The sequence below is a fragment of the Cavia porcellus genome, unplaced genomic scaffold (genome assembly GCF_034190915.1).
Source record: "Cavia porcellus strain 051 isolate PalLab524CR breed Dunkin Hartley unplaced genomic scaffold, mCavPor4.1 scaffold_46, whole genome shotgun sequence".
In the NCBI taxonomy this organism is placed as follows: Eukaryota; Metazoa; Chordata; class Mammalia; order Rodentia; family Caviidae; genus Cavia; species Cavia porcellus.
Window position 1 is genome coordinate 1,090,641 of NW_026947529.1, and position 22,721 is coordinate 1,113,361.

At 36.3% G+C, this 22,721-nt stretch overlaps 1 protein-coding gene across 1 annotated transcript in view; it reads right to left on the bottom strand.

Moving 5' to 3' along the window:
- The window catches only part of LOC134474952 (zinc finger protein 431-like), a 122,490-nt gene that overhangs the window by 39,228 nt on the left and 60,541 nt on the right, over positions 1 to 22,721 (bottom strand). The window contains exons 2-3 of the mRNA XM_063244027.1: positions 19,300 to 20,370; positions 1,158 to 1,162 (exon numbers count right to left, since the gene is read on the bottom strand). Of these exons, the coding sequence (XP_063100097.1) occupies positions 1,158 to 1,162; positions 19,300 to 20,370 (1,076 nt within the window). The remainder of the gene's footprint in view (positions 1 to 1,157; positions 1,163 to 19,299; positions 20,371 to 22,721) is intronic.

The following is a 22,721-nucleotide window of genomic DNA, read 5'->3' on the forward strand; positions in this document are numbered from 1 at the left end:
TCCTCTGCATGCTGCACACTCACTGCTTGACCTGAACACAAAAAGATTCAAGACATCCTTGCTGGAAAAAGAGACTTTGAAGAAGATTCTGGGTGTCTTCTACCAGAAATAGATGAGCACAGTGACTTCTCAGGTAGGGAGTGCAGGACACCCACCCCAGCGGGATCCGCATGGCTTTATGTGGTGGGGGTTTAAAAGTTAGTCATGAATGATGTGTTGCCTTTCTGAATAAAGACTCCTTATTTTATATATCTATAAAGTGATGCTTGAATGTTCTTCTATATGCTTATCCTACATTACATATAAAAGAATATTAAGTCATCCATTTCCACTCACCTATTCAAGAAAATACCAACTATTTATTCTTAAGTGAATTGAACAGGAGAGAAGTAACATTGAGTGGAGCACTATAAATAATGCAATGGAAAAACCCCAAAGGCATCCCTCCCAGAATGATAGGTCTGCCATTGACCAGCTCCTCTCTCCTGTCCTCACCTGCTGTGCAGGCCTGTGTCTCTTCACTGCTGGTGTAGAGAGGCCAGGACACAAGCTCTCTTCCATCTCAGGAAAGATCAGGGACATGGCCTTCTTTCAGGATTTTGTGTGGATGTCATTTAAAATTAACTCAGCAGCTGTGCTGTGGAACATTCATGGTTTCTAACTGTCCACACCTTAGCTGACTAAGAAGAGAATATGGTGTCTATCAATCTCATTTTTTATAATGACCCTTAGAAGTGGAATTTCCAGGTTAAATATATATAAGATGAATTTGAGGGACACAGATATTTCACTGAAGCTTCAGCATAGAGTTAGAGCCTGGTAGAGGAAGACTGAGTCTGCTCATGTCTCTGTGGATATCTGAAGTCAGAGAGATGGTCCAGGCAAAAGTGCAGGACACCATGGCACCTAGCAGGAACCATGGCTAAAAAGGGCCCAGTCCAGGCTGCCTCATCCATTAATGAGTTCTAAGGAAAGCATCATACACTCCACACTGGATAGGAGAGAGCTGGAATGGTTCCAGAGTTCCTCCCTACATGCCTGAAGCCCCTATCTCACTCAGAGAAGCTCTGTATGAGAAGCTCAGTCTGTTACAGAGCTCAAATTGACTGAATGTTTTCCACCCAGGTGCAGACCTGAACTGCCACATGTCGACTCACCATAGCTGTGGAACAGGACAGGTGTTTACAGGGTGCAGGCCAGGAGATGGAGGCACTGCAGGCAGGTCAGGATAGAAAGCCTTAAATAAGAGACCAGGCCATCACCAGCCCCAGTTTCCTCCAACAGTAACCAAACCCTGCAAGAGTGTGCATTAAAAACTGAGTAACTGAAAGGAGTTACTCACAAAATTATATATTATGGAGATAGTTTGAAGATACAAAAGTAAATGGTAGCATCCGTAAATAAAATGAGACGTGACCCTTAAAAGATATGTGGTGTCCATTGATGTCCCCAAAGCACATGCATCAGAAGGAAACAGTCTGATGAACAGAGAAATAAGGAGCACAGGCAATGGGTAAACATCACAGCTGCTTAATAACAACAACAAAGCTGGGATACCATAAGTGCACTGGTGAATTTTATCCAGTATGTGATAAACAATGAATACTGATTGTTTTTCAATTCTTCCATCAAGTTGGAGAAAAAACCACCACCAACTTTTTTTAAGTGACAAGTCATCCTGAGAATGAAGCCAGACAATAATGTGTTAAAAATAAAATAAATGAAAACACTCTGTTAGCTAATATTCCTAACGAACATACACAAATTATTCAGCTAAATATTTGCCACATTAACTCACCACCACGTTCAAAATTAACCAACACGATCAACACTGGGCTCAATCTCAGTGGTGCAAGAATGTTCCCTCTCGCACAAACTATTAAATGTCACTTACCACATTCACAGCATAAGGCACAGCTAAACCCTGAAGAGATTTGGAAAAACAGCTTTGAGAAGCTGAAAAGGTACCATTTTTTCATGATAAAAATCATTCATAAACTATAAGTAGGAGGAATGGACCTCAGCACAGCATGACAAGCTCCATCCTTGACATGGTGCTCAGGGGCTGAAAAGCTGCAAGCTTAGCTTCTAGGATCAGGAAGGAGACAAGGCGTGCAACTCTTTTCAACATACAGTACTAGAAGTCCTGGCCATAGAATTTAATCCAGAAAGAGAAAGCAAAGCCTTCCAAATCAGAAAGTAAGAATTAATTGTTGTTGCTGTTCTCCTGAGGGTGCAGCATTGTATATAAGAAATTTAAACTCCATTGACAACCATATAGAACAAATTCACAAATCACTTAAATTGCAGGATACATGAGCAACATGCCCTAATCAATTCATTACTATGTACTACAAACAAATTGTAGCCTCAAATACAAAGAACACAATTCATTTCACAAATAATCAAAAATAACTAATGATTAGGTTAAATTGAAGCAAACTCACATCTTCTTGGAATGCAATAAGTAGAAGAGCACTAACAGAAGAAAAGCCATACTGTGATGAGGGATGGGAAGAATTCATGTTATAATGTACATTCTACCCAGAGCAACCAGGTGTTTTAGTGCCATTCCTGTCAAAGTATCAGTGCCATTTTCCTAGAAACATAAAAAAAAAAAATATGAAAATTCACAAGGAAGTACAAAGAGTCATCCTATAGCCATAGAAAGAACATCAAAAGTAGAGGGATCAAAATAGTAGTTTCCAGGTACTATAAAGTAACAGTAGTCAAAAGGGTTTTACACTGGAAGAAAAGGACACAGACTAAAAAAGCTTGCCCAGATGCACATCAAGTGACAAAATCACTAGGGGTTTTATTTATTTCTTCTTTCCTTTCTTTTCCTTTCCTTTTCTTCCCTATTTTTTCATTTTCTTTTTATAGTCAGGGTCTCCCTGTGTCATTGTAGCCTGAGCTAAACTCAGAATATGTTGCAGGCTTGTCTGGAACTCCCACGAATCCTGCTGCCTCAGCCACTTGAGTACAGGCATTACAGGCATTTTCACCATTCCTTGCTCAGCCAATAAGTTTTTAACAACACTATGATGAGACCGGGTCTGGTGGTGTGGCTTGTAATCCTAGCAGTCTGGAAGGCTGAGTCAGGAGCATCACAAATTCAAGTTAAGCCTCAGCAATTTAGCCATTTATTTAAGGACCTGGCTTAAAACAAGAAAAGTGTTAAAAGGTGAAGACAAAGAAGCCAATGCAAAGCTCTGTATTCAAGTCCTAGAAATTGAACAGCAACAACAACAACAACAACAACAACAACAACAAAAACCTTACAACTGACACCAGGAGGGAAAATCAATTTTTACACTGGCCTAGCCTTCTGGAAGGGAGTGTGCCCCAAGTAGCTTTAACCTTCCCACCTTTTTTGTGATTTGACTTCAAACAATCATCAAATTTCATGAGGAATCAAAAAAAAAAAAAAAGAAAGAGAATGTGCTTCAAAGACACTAAGCCTCAATCCTAGTGCAAAAGGCATTTGGAGTGATCTTGTGAAGTGCCTGCTGACCACATTTAGAAAACCAGAGAATCTACTAACGGTGTTAATGGGATTTTCAGTCCTACTCACTGTGAAAGAAGCTGCAGGTGAGGAATGTGGCGGACAGCTTAACTAGAGTGACTCCATTTACAAAGTGTCTGAAGACCAAAGCCAAACATTTTATTGCATGAATAAACAACACTGCTACCAATTGCCAACTCAGGATAATATACACCTGTAATCCCAGCATTCTGGGAGAGGGAGGAATGATGAAGAAAGGTTTAAACCTAGCCTGGGACATTTAGAAAATTAGTGAGACCATGTCTTAAAATTTGTACCAAACCAAAGCTTTTACAAATGTATGAAAATATTAATCTTTAAGAAATCTCAGAAGTCACTGAACAAGGTACTTTAATCACTATTAATCTATACTTATTTTATCTTTAAAAAGTGTATCTTAAAAAGTGTATCTTTATATGATTCTTATTATTATTTCAAAATAAAAATAGTAATCCCTTGTCAAATTCTGGTACTAAATATAAATTTAGGACAGAAAAAAAAAACAGAATGATCAAAATCTCTTCATACTGAACTACCCAAATCCTAAGAGGATATATTCAGCAGCATATCTACAGTCATCTAAGTAAAAAGCCTTTAAAAATTTGAAAGAGTACAAACACCTGGAAGAACATCAATGTCTCCATGATGGTAAACCTTATGCTAGGTGTGCTGACTAAAGTACACATGCAAGAGAACCTCATGAAGATTTCTCAGTAGAAAGTCTATTTTTGACTTTTTATTTTTATCTTTTTTGCTCTCTTTCTTCTTTCCTTTTTTCTTCAGACAGGGTTTTGCTATGCAGTTCAGTCTGACCTCGATCTTCCCTTGTAGCCCAGGATGACCTAAAACTCACCACAAACTTTCTACCTCAGAGGCCTAGAATGACAGGTGTGCAACAACATCCCTGATTGTGTTTTCCTCTTTAAATTTTCTCCAAAACAAAACTCCTCAAAGTTTTTGATATTCTCAAAGTTCATCAGGTTGGTTATACAAAACCAAATCAGAAAGTACCAAAAACACCCTGAAGGACTTTCAAAATCCTCACCAACATATAACACAATATAACATAACAGAGCATAATATAGTATAGCAAAATAACACAAAACAAAATAAAAAAGGAACCACATAACTCTGCTTTAAACATCTGCTTCCAAAGATACAGCAAGAATTTCTAAGTTATCCATACACCAGCAATATGACGCATTTTCTTTGAAATAAATGTCAGTATCCACTCAAATGCTTGTGTAAGAATGAGGGTGGCAGCTTCCTTTTGAAGTTCGACCCAAAAACATAAAAAATGGCCATCACAAGATGGGTGACAGGTGCATGTGCTTGGTTCAGCCACATAATAGTGGGTGGTGGCAGCACAGAGAGAGCCCAGCATGGAAACATTGCTTCAGCACCATCACCTCTAGGAAAGGGAAACTACCCATCAGGGACACAAAGCCCATGGTCTGATTGGCATGGGAGGAAAGGAAGTGACAGCAGCAGCTAGGAGACAAGTTCCATAGGAATGATGCACATGTGTTCTTCATCAGTATGGGGTAATGATGTCACCTGCCCTTGTACTCACCACCTGCTGTCCCCCCTCCCTGGAGGTCAGAGGTTTGAGCACTACAGTGTATAGCTGAGTTGAACATCTAAGGATGAATAAATAATCATTCATAAGCACGTGAGAGTAAAACTGGCTATGAATCCTCCTCCCCGGATATATGGGGTTTATAACATGAGAACATCACATTGTTTGGTAAAATTATTATGGGTATTCTGCTTCCTAATGGAACTGAAATTAAACTAATATAAGCCCAAGAAAGGAAGTCATCCTAACATTTGACGAATCTTTAACAGAAGACAATGTGTCTTTCATCCTCCGAGACAATGGATCCTTTGGATGGACATTTCTGTTTGGCACCCAGCCTGACACATCTGAAGCATCTACATGTTTGCTGCATTAAAATTTTCAAAGTCTAAATGTAAACACAGTTTTCTAGCATTTTAACTTGTTGCTTCTAAGGAGGACATAGATTTGTTCCACAACAAAAATAAAGGTGATATCACAGAGGAAGGCCAAATTGTGGACCCCAGTGCATGACCTCACTTTCTTGGTGACAGGTCCAAACAGAACTCTGAAGGCTCAGGTCACCAGGCACCTTGGTCTGGTGACAGTTGGTCTTTACAGACAGTTGGCTCAAGACAGTGAACAGGGAGCAGGTTATGCTGCTTTCCCAGGACACGGGACCCCAGTCTCAGGATCCCACATAGGTAGACCATGTGGGAATGGCTGAAAAAATGGTTCACTCATCCCAGAGCCTTCAGGATTATTGCTGGCAAATGTCAAATGACAAGCACATTAAAGGACAGGGCTCATTGTCCCCAGCCTTCTGGGACCCAGAGGCAGGAGAGAGACCAGGACAGGTATCACAAGACTCAGCCAAAGCCACTCAGACTCACTGAGTCCAGCAGAGTAACATTAAGGCCTGACCACCACTGTGAATCCCCCTACACAATTCCTGCCCTAAGTCAAGTGTGACTGGGTCTGACATGTCCTGAGGGCAGATACTCATGGGCAGGTGCAGGTCCGGAGGGGATGCAAGCCTGGGCCACTGTCAGGTTCCCACCCAAGACCGGGCTGGCGGAGCAGAAGGGCAGCACCCCTGTCTAATCCACAGTCTCCAGATTCCTCTTCTGTCTTCCTGGGTAGAAATATGGGACAGAGCTGTCTGTCTTACAGAAACATAAGATTATCTGTGTTCACAGAGAAAAACCAGTGTTGTCTCAGAGCCTCAGAGCCTCTGGCTTCCTACCAGCTGTACTCTGCCTCAGCAGAGTGGCATATAGGACACCAGTCTAGAGGCAGTCACAAAGCTATGTGTTCCATGGCCTTGCAGCAGACTCTGGGACCCACAACAGGTGCTGGCTCAGGCACAAAGTGTGTGTACAGAAAGGACTATAGAGACTCTCAGATGACAGAAAGTTATCTTTGGGTCAGTGCTACACTGTACTTAACTGTCAGCATTTGCATGAAACTCTAGCCAGGGTTATTGACACTCTGATTATGCATGGAAGTTTTAAAAATGTTTTCTAAGGAAAGTAGAAATAGAAACAGTTATGTACAGCTATGTTTCACTGCAGTACACTGACAGCAATGAACCCAGCAGACAGTGTCATGAGGCTGGGGATATGCACATCACCACCTCCATAAGGCCAAAGTTTCTACAAATGCTGGAGGTAAAATATGGAAATACTTTAACAACAAAAACAGTTGAAATAAAATATCCTGAATATGCACTTAATATACCAAATATAAACTAGGCCTGGTGGCTCTTGTGTGGAGCCCAGTACTTGAGACACTAAGGAAGGAGAATTGTTGGAGGCCACTCTGGGTTATAATGTGACCTCAAAGCCAGCCTGAACTTCATATCAACATGCTTCCTCAAAAAGATAAATACATCAAATCTAATGAACGTAATAGTGTACTAGTGATGGCCTTGTGACATTAGCATGACTATCATATTTACACTGACCTGTAGTCTACTGGAAAACCTAAATCACAGCTGACTTCACAATAAAATATCACATCATTTATCAAATGGAGTACATTAGTTAGTATTTGTTGTTCGTCATTGGTGTTTGGTGGAGATGGCCACAGAAAAATGACTATTGCTGCAGTAACAGGAATCTGCATGAATCACTGCAATATGTCCTTAACTCTTTGTGGAAGAGACCCACTAAAGGAAGCACTGCACTAATGAGAATTACTAATTTTAGTCTTTTGAATACTTTAAAAACTGACTTCAGTAGTAGCTGAACTACTTAACTACATTTCCACCAAGATTAAATAGTTCCTTTTCTCCTGTAGTCTTCTGAATGTTCTTTAGATCTTATGGTGATTATTTCTCTCTGCAATGAAATGATGTCCCTATTTGCATTTCTCTATTGTGCAAAAATGCTCAACAGTTCTTCAAGTATTTCTCGGCAATTTGTACATATTCTGAAAAATGTGCATTCCTTTCACGTTCCTATTGGTTTTACATGTCAGCTGTCAGGGAGTAATATGCAAAATTTCTCTCATTCTGTAGTATATTTCTTCATCCTTTTGGTTTGACTTTTTTTGTGGCTTGTATGCTTATGCAGGAGGATTAAAATCTTACAAAGTCCTTTTTGCTTCTTTTGTTACCCTATCTTATTTTCTACACAAAACAGCAGGAATAGTTTCAGAACATGGAATGTTCGGCTCTTTCATGTTTCACTATGTTTTACTCCAATAGAGGCATATTTGAGACTGCTGCACAAATTACCAAAAGAGTACACTTCCTGAGTAAAAGAAAAATCACAATTTGCAGTAGTGATTATTTTACCCTATCGTACCTTTATATTATTGACCTCAACGTACTTGTTTCCTTAAACTTCAAATGCAGACATAAAAACAACTGTTTCACACTCTGCTAACCCATATAGCAATTGCCTCCCAAAGTCAGCTTCAAAGCGATCATCATCCCATCTCATTCTCTCCTGATGCTTGAACTAAAGAAATCATCTTTAGCCTAATCTTTATAGGTAACTCCTTACCAATGCAATTATTTAAATACAAAATGATCAAAAATTGCATATTTTTTGTTAGTTTTTATAAAATAACAAGGAATATAAATGTGACAATTCTACTGTATTCAATACAACAATGAATGGGTTGAACTGACAACTGCCCAAATGATGCTCAGGATGGTCACTGCGAAAACAAATGTGCTTCACAAGTGATTCTCTGGAATAACTGCTACATGGCCAACCAATTAAAAAGACAACTACTGATGTGCAATTGTGAGTATTAAAAAATGTTGATGCTGGGGAAAAAACGGAGGAGATCTAAAGCATTAAGCAACATCTGCAGAACTTGAAGATATATTTTGAGACAAGGTCACTCTAATTGTGTAGGTTAGACTCAAATTCCTCTTCCACTAATTTAAGCCTGCTGAGGTGCTAGCATTAGAATCATGCATCAACAGGACCAGCAAGATTTACTTTCATGGTAAAATGAGAAAGTGCATGTATTCAGGATATATTCTTATAGATCCAGTATTCTATTATTAGCTGTAATACAAACTCCAAATATTCCCATTGATGGTAAGCAGAAATATGCTGCAGGGGATCTGGCCACATGCTGTAGTGCATAGAAACTGACAATGTACTTCACAGTGTCTTTTAATTTGTGAAGCATATCAGGGTCTTCAGGTACAAAATAAATATAGTTTTAGTGGTGATTACATAAGAGGTGAGTAATTTATTTTCCCAAGAATAATTGAGACTTGGGCAAGCTATCTTCACTGGATTATGGGTATTTACTGCAATGTTCACTTGTGTTTTCATGACACCACAGTTTTTAACAACACAATTCCTAAGCAGATTTTGTATTCAACAACACTGCATTAAACACGTTACAAATTACATGAATGTTAAAACGGAAGTGAAAACCACAGGCCACAGGAAACCAACTGGGAATCATCACCCAGTGTATGTGTTTAAAGATAATCACTACACACCACAAACGTCATACACTGGTCCTTATAAATAAAGTGATATGCCATTGTATAAATCCACAATTCAGTAAAACAGAACACAATCTGAATCTTAATTTAGCAAATTTACTTTTTATTGTGTTGACAGCTCAAAATTTAGGTTTCCCTTCATGCCATTATTTCAGTATTTTAGGAAAAACAGTAATAATTACAAAATATATAATGCATTCACAGCATCAAGGAATAAAATAAAGGCATTTGCATGATACAACCAATAACAACCTCTTCCCCCAAAACAACTCCATATTTAAGAAAAATTGATTTCAAAGTATGGTTACTGATAAATCATGCCAAATTTTATAATTTCTGGAGATAGTGATATATATATTGTGATGTGCTATTGGAGACAAGTTATGATTCTGTCAGTTTGGCACAATCAGAAATTCACAGTAGTATGGTTTACATTTGGTACATGTGGGGAAACCTTACTAGCAAATAAAGACGTAATATAAACATAACAATTAAAATTCTGATGGTTAGAAAAACAAAGGTTTACTCAAATGACAAATATTGGCTCCACTAAGAAACAAAATCAGGCAACATAATTTACATGGTATGATATCCAGTGATGCTAGGAAGTCAGCAGATGTCTTGTCACAACTTGGAAAACATAACATTCATTAATGTACAAGTTATGTGAAAAGAACACAACTTTTTCAAAAACACATGCTCCACGCTTCTACAAATGTATATCTTAATGCCAAATATTGCATCAATTTCAGAAACATCATTTATGAAATAGAAAATGAAGCATGTGCATCAAAAGATTAAAACAAAGCCATGTTAAAATTACAATTCCCCCCAAAAAACAAGAGACTAGACTAACATCACTGTGAACAGTGAATAGTAGTATTGCTCAATTTTATATCATAATGCTACAGAATTAGCATTGGATTTCTTAGTGTCACTTCTTCTTCAGACTATCTGTGCATTACATTATGCATTATATTATTTGTTCCAATAAATAGGTTAGAAATTCTTCCGATGTGTGAATCTCTATGTGTATATCTATCCTTTCTGTGTTATGGGGGAAAACAAATCAAAATAAGACAACAAAACAAATTCCTAGAAAATCATGATATGAAAGAGACATATAAGACCACAATATTAGGTGATATACAGTACCTTCTATGCTTTCTCTTGTTATTTTCAATAGAATTGTCCACATCATCAGGGACTATATAATTAAGCATAACATTATATAGCTATTTTTATAAAAACACAACTTTGAAGACGTTGTAGGATGTGAAAGCAGTTAATAATCAAACCTGATGTAGAACCCATGGTTTCCTTCCAATACCAGCGAGTCAGGCCAAGGCACGGAATCCCATCCCAGTCTGGAGGAACTCCCTTCCTCACCTGGGGACCAGGTGGTTGCCCACTGTGACCAGTGAGTTGGGACCAGCAAGTCGGAACCAGGGAGTCGGGCCAAGGCACAGAATCCTTTTTGAGTCTGGGGAAACTCTCTTCCTTATCTGGGGATGAGCCCGCAGATTCCTGCCGGGACCAGCGAGTGGGGCCGAGGAACAGATTCCAATTCCATTCTGGGGGAACTCCCTACCTTGCCAGCAAGAAAAGCCGAGGCATGGAATCCCATCCCAATCTGGGTGAACTCGCTCCCTCACTTGGAACAATACTTGAAGCTTGAAAATACAGCAAAATGACAAAATGAAAGACCAAAATGCAATTTCAAACATCCATCCCATCCCAAAAAATCCTAGGAGCCATGTGCATAGAAGAAAACACATTCCACATAACTGAAATACCTGAAATAATAGTAACTGAAATAAAGAAGCAACTTTGGGAAGCATTAAAGAAATTCAAATTAGAAATAATCTTGTAGGCAAAAAAAGAAATGAAGGAGATTCTAAATATATCTAAAGGAGACACAGTTAAAAAATTGGAGGAACTAAACAAAAAGATAGAATCCCTGGATGAACTCTATAAGCAACAAACAGAATACATAAAGCAGATTTAAAATGATATACAGGAAATCAAAAACTCCACTGAAAGTTGTAAAAACTGCCTCAATGAATATGAAGATAGAATCTCAGACCTCAGAGACAAGATTTTAGACAGTGAACATGAAAGGAAAGATCTTTTAAAAATAACAAGAAATCAGGAAATAACTATTGAACACCTGCAAGATGATGCAAAGCGGGACAACATAAGGTTGATAGGGATAAATGAAAAAGAAGGGGACAATGTAAAGGATGTCAAGAGGATATTTAGAGAAGTAATAGCTGAAAATTTCCCAAACACGAGATTGGAAACTGATATCAAGATCAATGAAGCATATAGAAATCCAAATAGCCATAACCGGAATAAATCTACACCCAGATATATAATAATGACCATCCCAGAAATTGAGCAAATGAATAGAATATTAATAGCTCTCAGAGAGAAGAGACAGATCACCTATAAAGGAAAACATATCAGAAGCACAGCAGACTTCTCAGCACAAACAATGAAGTCAAGAAGAGCATGCAGCGAAGTATTTCAGATCCTAAAGGAAAATGATTTCCAACCTAGACTGTACCCTGAAAAACAGTCCTTCAAACTCGATGGAGAAATAAGATACTTATATGACAAAGAAAAGCTGAAAAACTTCATGATCACCAAGTCAACTCTGCAGAGAATACTGAAAGACAGCCTAGATACATGTAGGCAAAAAGCACTAAACTAAACAGACAGATAAAAAGAGCAGAAAGATAAAGATGCAACAGCAGAAAGATAACATGTCAACAATAAATCAATATATAACAGTTCTAACCATTAATGTAAATGGTCTCAATGGACCAATTAGAAGAAACTGACTGGCAGAATGGATTAAGAAACAAAATCCAAACATATGCTTTCTACAAGAAACCCATCTAAACCCAAAAGGATATTCACAGACTGAAAGTCAAAGGATTTCAAACAATACTTCATGCAACAGGAACCAAAAAAAGGCGGGGGGGAGGGTGTAGCTATTCTGTTTGCAGACAATGTGAACTTCAAGCCAATAATGATCAGAAGGCATAAAGAAGGTCACTACATACTGGTTAGGGGAAAACTCCAAGAGAAAGAGAAAACTATCTTAAATTTATATGCACCAAACTCCAGAGCACCCAGTTATATAAAACAAGTACTAACAAAAATGAAAAATCAAATTAGCATTAACACAATTATAACAGGAGATCTTAACACATCATTGACACCAATTGGCATATCAACCAGACAGAAAATGACAAAGAAATAAAAGAACTGAATTGAACCTGTGAACAAATAGACTTAACACATATACTGAGTATTCCACCCAACAACAACAGCATACACATTCTTCTCAGTATTACATGGGTCATTCTCTAAAATAGACAATATATTAATTCACAGAGCATATTTAAATAAATGCAAAAGGGTTGAAATTATCCCTTGCATGCTATCAGACCATACCACTATGAAATTAGAAATCAATGATACGATACTGCAAAAATCCCACAAACACATGGAAACTGAATAACACTCTTGAGTAATCAGTGAGTCACAGAGGAAATTAAACAAGAAATTAAACAATGCCTACAAACAAATGGAAACACAAATACAATGTACCAGAATCTGTGTGATGCAATGAAAGCTGTCTTCTGAGGAAAATTTATTGCACGAGTTCCCACATTAGGAAAACAGAATGAATACAAATAAATAACCTGATGTTATACCTGAAACATCTAGAAAAAGAAGAGCAAGTCAAGCCCAAAGCCAAAAGAAGAGAAGAAATTATAAAAATCTGAGCAGAAATCAATGCAATAAAGACTAAAAAAAATCCAAAAAAATCAATGAATCAAAGACCTGGTTCTTTGAAAGAATAAATAAAATCGCAAAGCCCCTAGCCAACCTTATTTAAAAAAATGGAAGAAAAAGTTCAAATCCATGCAATAAGGAATAAAAGATGTGAAATTACTACAGACCCTATTGAAATACAGAAGATCATCAACACCTATTTCGAAAACCTCTACACTCAAAGGTTTTATAACACAGAAGAAATAGTCAGATTTCTAAAGCATATGAAGTACCAAAGCTAGGTCATGAAGATGTAAAGCTACTGAATAACCCAAATTCTATTAATGAAATTGAAAACGTAATAAAATTGTTACCTACAAAGAAGAGCCCAGGCCCAGACGGATTCACTGAAGAATTCTACAAGAAATACAAAGAAGACATAATGCCAACACTCCTCAAACTCTTCATTGAAACGGAAAGGCAAGCAATTCTTCATGAATTGTTCCTAGAAGCAAATATTACTCTAGTACCAAAACCGGAGGAGGACCCAACTGAAAAAGAGAACTACAGACCAATCTCCCTAATGAACAAAGATGCAAAAATCCACAATAAAATATTGCCAAATAGGATGCACCACATCAACAAGAAGATCATATCCCATGACCAAGTGGGATTCATCCCAGGCATGCAGAGATTGTTTAATATATGTAAATCAATAAATGTAACACACCATACCAATAGAGCCAACAGTTATAATCACGTGATCATTACTATAGATGAAGAAACAGCTTTTGATAAGGTCCAACATTCATTTATAAGAACCATGCAGAAAATTGGAATAGATGGTCCTTACCTCAATATAATTAAGGCCGGCAATGACAAAACAACAGCCAGTACCATACTAAATGGTCAAAATCTGAAGGCCTTTACTTTAAAATCAGGCACAAGACAAGGATGTCCTTTATCACAGCTCCTATTTAATATAGTACTGGAAATACTGGCCAGAACAATTAGAAAAAAGAGAGAAATAAAAGGCGTAAAGATAGGAAAATAAGAAGTTAAATTATGAATATTTGCAGATGACATGATACTTTATATAGCAGATCACCGAAGTTCCACTGAAAGACTCCTAGATATAATAAATAAATTCAGTAATGTAGCTGGATACAGAATCAATACTCAAAAATCAATAGCATTCCTATACACTAACAACAAAGTCACAGAGACAGAAATAAGAGAGGCCACACCCTTCACACTAGCAACAAAGAAAATGAAATACTTAGGAAGTACTCTCACGAAAGAAGTGAAAGGCCTATACAGGGAAAATTATAACACACTGAAAAATGAAATTGAAGATGATCTCAGAAAATGGAAAGACATCCCTTGCTCATGGATAGGAAGAATCAATAATTTGAAAATGGCCATTCTCCCAAAACTTTTATACAGATGCAATGCAATCCCGATAAAAATACCATCAACATACTTCATAGAACTTGAGAAATCACCCCTAAAATTCATCTGGAGTTAGAAGAAACCTAGAATAGCAAGGAGAGTTAGAGGCAGCAAAATCAAGGCAGGAGGTACAACAATCCCTGATTTGAAGTTATACTACAAAGCAACTGTAGTAAAATCAACATGGTACTGGAACCAAAACAGAGCCAAAGATCAGTGGAATAGATGAGAAGATACAACCACAACTACAAACACACTCGAGTACCTTATTAGGATAAAGGGGCCAAATATGTTCACTGGAAGAATGACATTCTCTTTAATAAATGGTGGTGAAAAACTGGCTCTCCATATGCCTAAAACTAAAACTAGACCCATGCCTATCACCATGTTCTAAAATAAAATCTAAACGAACCAAAGATCTAAATATTAAAACAGAAACACTAAATTTATTGGAAGACAAATTGGGTAAAAACCTTGAAGGCATAGGAGTAGGTAGAGAATTGATGAACAGGACTCAAACTGCATGGGAAATGCTTCCCAGAATCAATAATTGGGATCACCTCTTATTCAAAAGTTTCTGCACATCAAATGAAATCTCCAGTATAGTGAAAAGAAAACCCACAAACTGGGAAAAAATCTTAGTGAACTGCCCCTCAGACAGAGGACTTCTGTCTACAATATATAAAGCATTTTAAAAAAGGAGATCACCAAAATTCAAAGACCCAATCCAAAAATGAGCATCTGAGATGAATAAACAATTTTGAGATGAAGAAATACAAATGACAAATAAATACATGAAAAAATGTTCACCATCAATTGTCATTAGAGAAATGCAAATTAAAACCACAATGAGATTTCATCTCACTCCTGAAAGAATGGCCAAGATCAAGAAAACCACCAACAACAAATGTTGGAGATGCTGTTGGGACAAAGGAACTCTCCTGCACTTTTGGTGGGAGTGTAGACTGGTACAACCATTGTGGAGCTCAGTCTGGAGATTTCTCAGAAAGCTGGAACTGGAAGCACCTTTTGACCCAGCATTCTACTTCTAGGCATATTCACAGAAGAACTGAAAGTATCATTCCACAGTGATATATGTACACCCATTTTTATAGCAGCACAGTTTGTAATAGCCAGATCTTGGAAACAACCTAAGTGTCCATCAACTGAGGAATGGATAAAAAATTATGGTGTTTTTATACAATGGGGAACTACTAAGCTATAAAGAATGATCACATTGACATATAAATAAATGGACACAGACTGAGACCATACTCATAAGTGAAATAAATCAAACTCACATGTATAAATACCAAATATATTCCCTAGTATAAGAAATGATAATACAGAGAACTATGTGGTAATCATGATACCCAATCATATTGGTTTGAATCCATATAATGTTTTCACTCATTAAGTGCAATGGTTTTACCCTGGGTTTTTTGATTTTAGTACCGAAAATAGCTGTTCTGAAGAAAATAACACATCATAAAAGCTAGTGCTGATTTAATATCATCTCCTTTGGAACTCCCATCAAGTTGTTGTACATGTTTCCACTGGATTTAACATGTTGTATCTTAATATATTTTACTGTGATAATATAAAACAATTTTTTACAGCCAAAGAGATAATATAGAAATCGTTGTTCATTTTCTGTTAACTGGCTCTAAATACCCTGTAATTCTTTCATTGTATTGAATGGCTTCACACTGTCTTGATGTGATTGATTCTATAGTATAAGAAGTTATACTCAAATAATTCAAGGAAAGAGGCACTATGTTGATTACTATTATGTTAGATTACCTGGTGGTGAAACCAAATGATGCTTTAATTGTTCAGTTCTGACCTGTGTTGTTCTATTACAATGTCTCTTTTATCTCGATCTCCACCGTTTAAAAAAATTTATTCTATTTTTTTTTCAATTAAAGGAAAACTAAATTAAAAAATAGTGGGATATATTATAGTAACTTTATTTGTTTTCCTATTAACCTGATTTTAACCCCAGTATTGCTCTCCCCATCTTGTTCTGTCTGATTTTACTATATTCTATTTTGTTTGATAGTATCAAGTTTAAGAGTATAGGCAACCACTTTGTAGGCAATAAGATTTACTATGATGCCCATTATGGTTTGACTATTATCTTCTTTTGAAATTCTGTAAGGTTTCCAGTGAAGATTTTATTGGTCTTGTTCTGTACTGTTTTAATCAATTCTATTATACCTGATGATATAGGGAACTTTTTAAAAATAGTAAGAGGCACAGTGGTAACCATTTTTGATCACCTGATATTCTATTTTTGCATCAAGTACTATGCCCATCCTTATGTTCTAACCAACTCTGTTTTCTTAACTCACTTGAGATTTTGTTCTCTTCAAAAAAAGTAATAAGAACTATGGGAGTTAAAAAAACCCAAAAGTGTAATTGTTATTGTGAAGAAGAGAGGAAAGGAAGGTGGTCTAAGGGAAGTGCCTGTTTGAGTGTGTAGGAAGGAAAACCATATTACTGAGCTTTTGTTGGATCATTGAACAGAATTGTCTGCAGTCTCCCTGTAGGAATGTTCAGTTTATATGCTTTAATTTTTATAATTTGGACAACTGTTTCTAAGAAGACAATATGTAACCTATTAACTGGTGATTTCTTACTGTATTTTATAATTGAAATTCTGTATGATTTGTACCCCTTTACTGCTTTGCTTTTTTATGTTCTTTTTTTTCTCCTTAAATAAAAAAAAATTAAACCTGGAATTTATATCTTTTATTTATTTATTTTTTGGTACTGGGGATCAAACTGACAACCTCACACTTGCCAGGCAGGGGCTTAAGCCACTGAGCTAAATCCCCAGCCCCCCAATATATATCTTTCACATCTTATCATCTTCAGACTAGTTGCCTCTACTCTTGGACTTGATACCAGCAATCATACCAAATGTGAATAAAATCAGTCAAGGCCAAATAACATTCAAACAAACCAGCTTAAAATAAGATCAGTCATAGTAAGACAATGTAAGTAATACAGGATTTCAGTTTTAGTTAATAGGAAATTAAGGACAATTACCACCATGGTATAACCTGCCATTTTAGGTTATCTCTCTGTACCCTCAAATCTAGTATGAGTAGATAGACCAGAACAAAATATAATCAAACTAAACAGAGCAACAGAACTACTGTAGCTTTTAAATCCTGATACACTTTTAACAATGTGCTCTGCCTTCTTTATTTAGGCAATTCCTCACCTTTCTCCTTCTCAGGATACTATTATTCACTGTTCAGAGTGATATCAGTTTAGTCTCTTATGTTCAATTTTAGCATACATAAAAATAAAGACATCTACTATGAAGAGAATGAGACACATTATGGTAATCATTATCAACTTCCCCAAAATCAGTCTTGAAGATCAAAAAAGCCTTTATCATCCTGTATTTATTTGATTAGTTCTATAATGTTAGGTATATATTCAATGCTTGTGAAGATGGGAACAACTATTTTGAAGAAAACTAGAGACAGTAACATAGAAAATGAACATCTCAGTGGACTTGCTTTGAAACCTGTGTTTCCTTAACTTGTTTCCTTATGAACTGTTCTGCTTTGTCATATTTAATCTTACCATCTTTAAGATAAAAAAACAAGTTTGTAGAACAGATAAGCATATTAATAAGTTTTTGTTGGATCACTGAGGTGAACTGTTTGCATTGTCATTATTTGAATATCACTTTGCATGCTTTAATTTTGCAACTTTGACAATTACTTCTAAGATGATAATATTTAACCAATCAACTAGTGATTTCTTACTGTTTATTTTTCAGAACTTCTGTATTATTTCTACACTTTTTGGTTTTTTCTTTAAATAAAAATAATTCACCAAAAATATAAAAAATTAAGATTTAAAGACAAAATATTAAGTACATAGACACTATCCATACTTGAAAGTGAAAAGCCCATTTCAGTTTACCATGTTTAATTACAAGATGCCATGTTGAAGCACAAAGACACTTTAAAAAATCTAAAGAGGTATAAGTGATTAACTGAAAACCATACAAAATATGTACTTGAGTAGAGCTCCACTTCAGATTTGTCATTTCTGAAGAAATATTGATATCAAACTTCTGTATTGATTATTTCTTCAGGTCTACTTGGAATTTTTAAAGTAAACTTAGATTTAAACTGTCTGAAGAGTGCTGCTTTTTCTATGTGTTTAACAACAAACATGGATTGCCATATTTCTCACATTGTTAATGCACATAAGATAAAGTGAACTTTTTCAGATATGTAAAAATGATCATGTGTGTTGAGAGTATTTTCATAACACATAGGATTTATCTCTTGTGTGAGCTTCTTCATGTATTTCACTTACAATCTGGCTGCTGAAAGTGTCTCCACTTGCTTACATAGCCAGTGGTTCTTCCCAGTGTGAATTCTTTTATGTGTTTTGCAATGACTGTATGTGGTAAAAGCTTTGCCACATTGTTATATACATAGGTTTTCTCACCAGAGTGGAGTCATTGATGTATTTTACAAAATCCATGTGTGGTGAAAGCTTTCCCACATTCTTCACATAAACAGGGTTTCTCAACATTGTAAATTTTTTCATGTATTGGACAATGAGCATTTCTGCTGAAACCTTTCCCACATTCGTTACATTTATAAGTTTTATGCCCAGTGTGAAGTTTTTCATTCATTATGCAATATGTACTTGTGCTCAAAAAATTCTCATGATGCTTATATGCACTGGTTTTACCTTGAGTGTGAACTTTCATGTTGCTTACAATGTCCATGTTGGGTAAAAGCTTTCCCACATTGCTTACATACATAGGGTTTCTCTCCAGTGTGAATTCTTTCATGTATTTTACAGTTTGCCCGTGTGTTAAAAGCTTTCCCACATTGCTTACATACATAGGGTTTCTCCACAGTGTGAATTCTTTCATGCATTTTACAATTTCCCTGTGTGCTAAAAGCTTTCCCACATTCCTTACATGCATAGGGTTTCTCTCCAGTGTGAATTCTTTCATGTTTCTTAAAATCTCCCCGTGTGTTAAAAGCTTTCCCACATTGCTTACATACATAGGGTTTCTCTCCAGTGTGAATTCTTTCATGTATTTTACAATTTGTCCATGTGTTAAAAGCTTTCCCACATTGCTTACATACATATGGTTTCTCTCCAGTGTGAATTCTTTCATGAACCTTACAATGCGCACGTGTGTTAAAAGCTTTCCCACATTGCTCACATAAATATGGTTTCTCTTCAGTGTGAATACTTTCATGTTGCTTACAATTTTCATGTCGGGTAAAACCTTTCCCACATTGCTTACATACATAGGGTTTCTCTCCAGTGTGAATTCTTTCATGATTCTTAAAAATTCCCCATGTGTTAAAAGCTTTCCCACATTGCTTACATACATATGGTTTCTCTCCAGTGTGAATTCTTTCATGTTGCTTACAAAGTCCATGTCGGGTAAAAGCTTTCCCACATTGCTTACATACATATGGTTTCTCACCAGTGTGAATTCTTTCATGTTGCTTACAAGTTCCATGTTGTGTGAAACCTTTCCCACATTGCTTACATACATATGGTTTCTCTCCAGTGTGAATTCTTTCATGTTGCTTACAAAGTCCATGTCGGGTAAAAGCTTTCCCACATTGCTTACATACATATGGTTTCTCACCAGTGTGAATTCTTTCATGTTGCTTACAAGTTCCATGTTGTGTGAAACCTTTCCCACACTGCTTACATACATAGGGTTTCTCTCCAGTGTGAATTCTTTCATGTATTTTACAATTTGTCCATGTGTTAAAAGCTTTCCCACATTTCTTACATACATATGGTTTCACTCCAGTGTGAATTCTTTCATGTTGCTTACAATGTCGAGATTTGGTGAACCCTTTTCCACATTGCTGACATACATAGGATTTCTCCCTAGTGCCATATTTTTCATGGATCTGAACATTGTGGTGTGTTTCTGCTTCTTTCACATTCACATTACCTTCTGCAGTACAAAGGAATACTTCTCTACACTGATTCCAAGATGTACGTCCATAGGATTTCCCTACCTTGTCATTTCTGTAAAAAAAAAAAAAAAAAATCACATATCGGATTGATAACCATATTAGTAAGTTTTTATTGGAGATTTGAACAAAATTGTTTGTAGTCTTGCTGTTTGAATCCCCACATCACATGTTTCATTTTGTATTTCATTAACTATTTCTAGGAGGAGCATATGTAATCACTGTCTTTAGATTTCTTACTGTTTATTTTCACATTGAAAGCGGTATCATTTCTACTTATTTTGTGTTTTTTAGTCTTTCCTTACATTAAATAAAAAAAGAAACATTCACAGTGAAATGGGTCTCAGTTTAATGACTGCATTAATGTCAAGTTCTATTTTTAATGCCTGCTAAGAAATTCTGACCATGAAGCAACACAATGGCCTTGTAAGATATGTTGAAAACAACCATTCCCAAAAGACTGGTACACATTTGGAAATCTAAAATTTGATACCTTTTGAAATGCAGAATCTTTATCTTCACTTTTGGCATGGGTACATATGTGTATCACATACAGATCATTATGATATGTTTCCCCATCACAATCTCCCTTCTGTCCTTAACCTGTAGTTCCCTTTTCCATATGGTCAGTCTTATTTTTCTCTAGTAACTCTTTCATTTCATTCCACAATTTATATTTTGGTTTCTCATCTAAGAGAAACCCTGTGAACTTTTAGGTTTCATAGCTGAGCTATTTCACCGAATTGATGGGAGAAAGAACCACCTATTTCTTATGGCAAATGACATTATATTCTTTATTTTTTGACATTATATAACACATTTTTTTTCGTTTCCATGCTGGGAATGAACAACAGCTATTAGCATAAAATCTATAGCTTTTTAAATATGTTTTAAGAGAATTTCACTGATCATTAAGCTGTGACGTTTGAACATGAATGTGCAATTCTGCAAAATCTGACTCCTAGTGTGCTGGATTTACAAGAATGCACAATCACAAAGAGTCTATTAACATTTTCCTTCTCCACAAATCCAGTGATATATAGCTAAGCCTCTTCAAGGCCTGATCTATTATAACTTGATCTGCTTTGTATATGAGTAAGCATGTATCAGTTATGTGCATTTTGAATTTTTAAAAATATATCCAGGACAAGTATGAGGGGATCAATTTATAGAGACAACTGCACACTGATATTCAGAATGAGTGCACTTAACATTCTACCAGCCTTCTAAGAATTTTAGTCAGAATGGCTGATTCTTCAGAGCATGGCTTGGAAACACAAGAACTCCATTTTATTTCAAATTCTATTGCAATCTTAGCAATTTTTAGATGATGAATGTGTTGTATTCACATGTATATATGGGTAGAAAAACTGAAGAGAGAATGTCTTAACTCAAATTGTATGCCTTTCATACACATCTATATGCAATGTCATACATTTTCTTCATTTAATCCACTCATTATACATACCCTAGCTTACACGTCTTCGGAGAATGTTACTGACAATAAATTGAATGTTGCCTCATTTCTTTGGCGGTATTTTTCTGCTGACTCACTAATTACTCAGGAACATTTGTTCTCCTTATGAGTGGGAATTACCTTAAGTATCTCCAGTAAATTTTGCATTCTTTTTCAGCTTCCTGGATATCCCCAAGTCCTCCTGAATTGTAGACATAGAAATACCAGTGCTCATTAGAATAATACATACAAATTAGTAGATTTTGTTTAGAGTTATGATATAATGTGTCCAGGTCTGAGCTATTTTTAAAAATATTTTCACATTGTTTTTAATGAAACAGCGACATACAACATCCTGACAACAAGAGTGACAAAAGTATTTTGGCATTACCTATTGCAGTCATGTTCCTACAGGTTTCGCCCATCACATCTCTGTATAGGTTCTTTTGGGATGGACTCAGCAAAGTCCACTCCTCATTGCTGAAGTTCACGACCACATCCTCAAAGTTCACCACCTCCTAAAGGATCATACATATATTTCTCACATGAAGGTTGAGACATCAGGTTTGGGATATCTTAAATTCTCTCCTACAAATCTGAATCAAAAGCAAAGTGTGGTGGTATATATCTATAATGCCAGCACTCAAAAGGCTGAGGCAGGATGGTTTCAGTGAGTTCAGGGCAATTCCAGGCTCCATAGGGTGTTCAAATCTAGCTGATATACATATAGAAAGCTTGTCTCAATAAAACAAAACAAAACTAAACAAATACAACCAAACTAAACAGCTGAATGAAGACTGATTTCTGCAAATTTAAATATAAGTCTTGGTCATTAATTTTGTGTATATACACATTATTGAAGACAGCAAATTTGATGATAGATTGCAACTCACTGCTAATGTAACAGTGAAACAGGAGCACTGATTCTTTTGCTGAGTCAC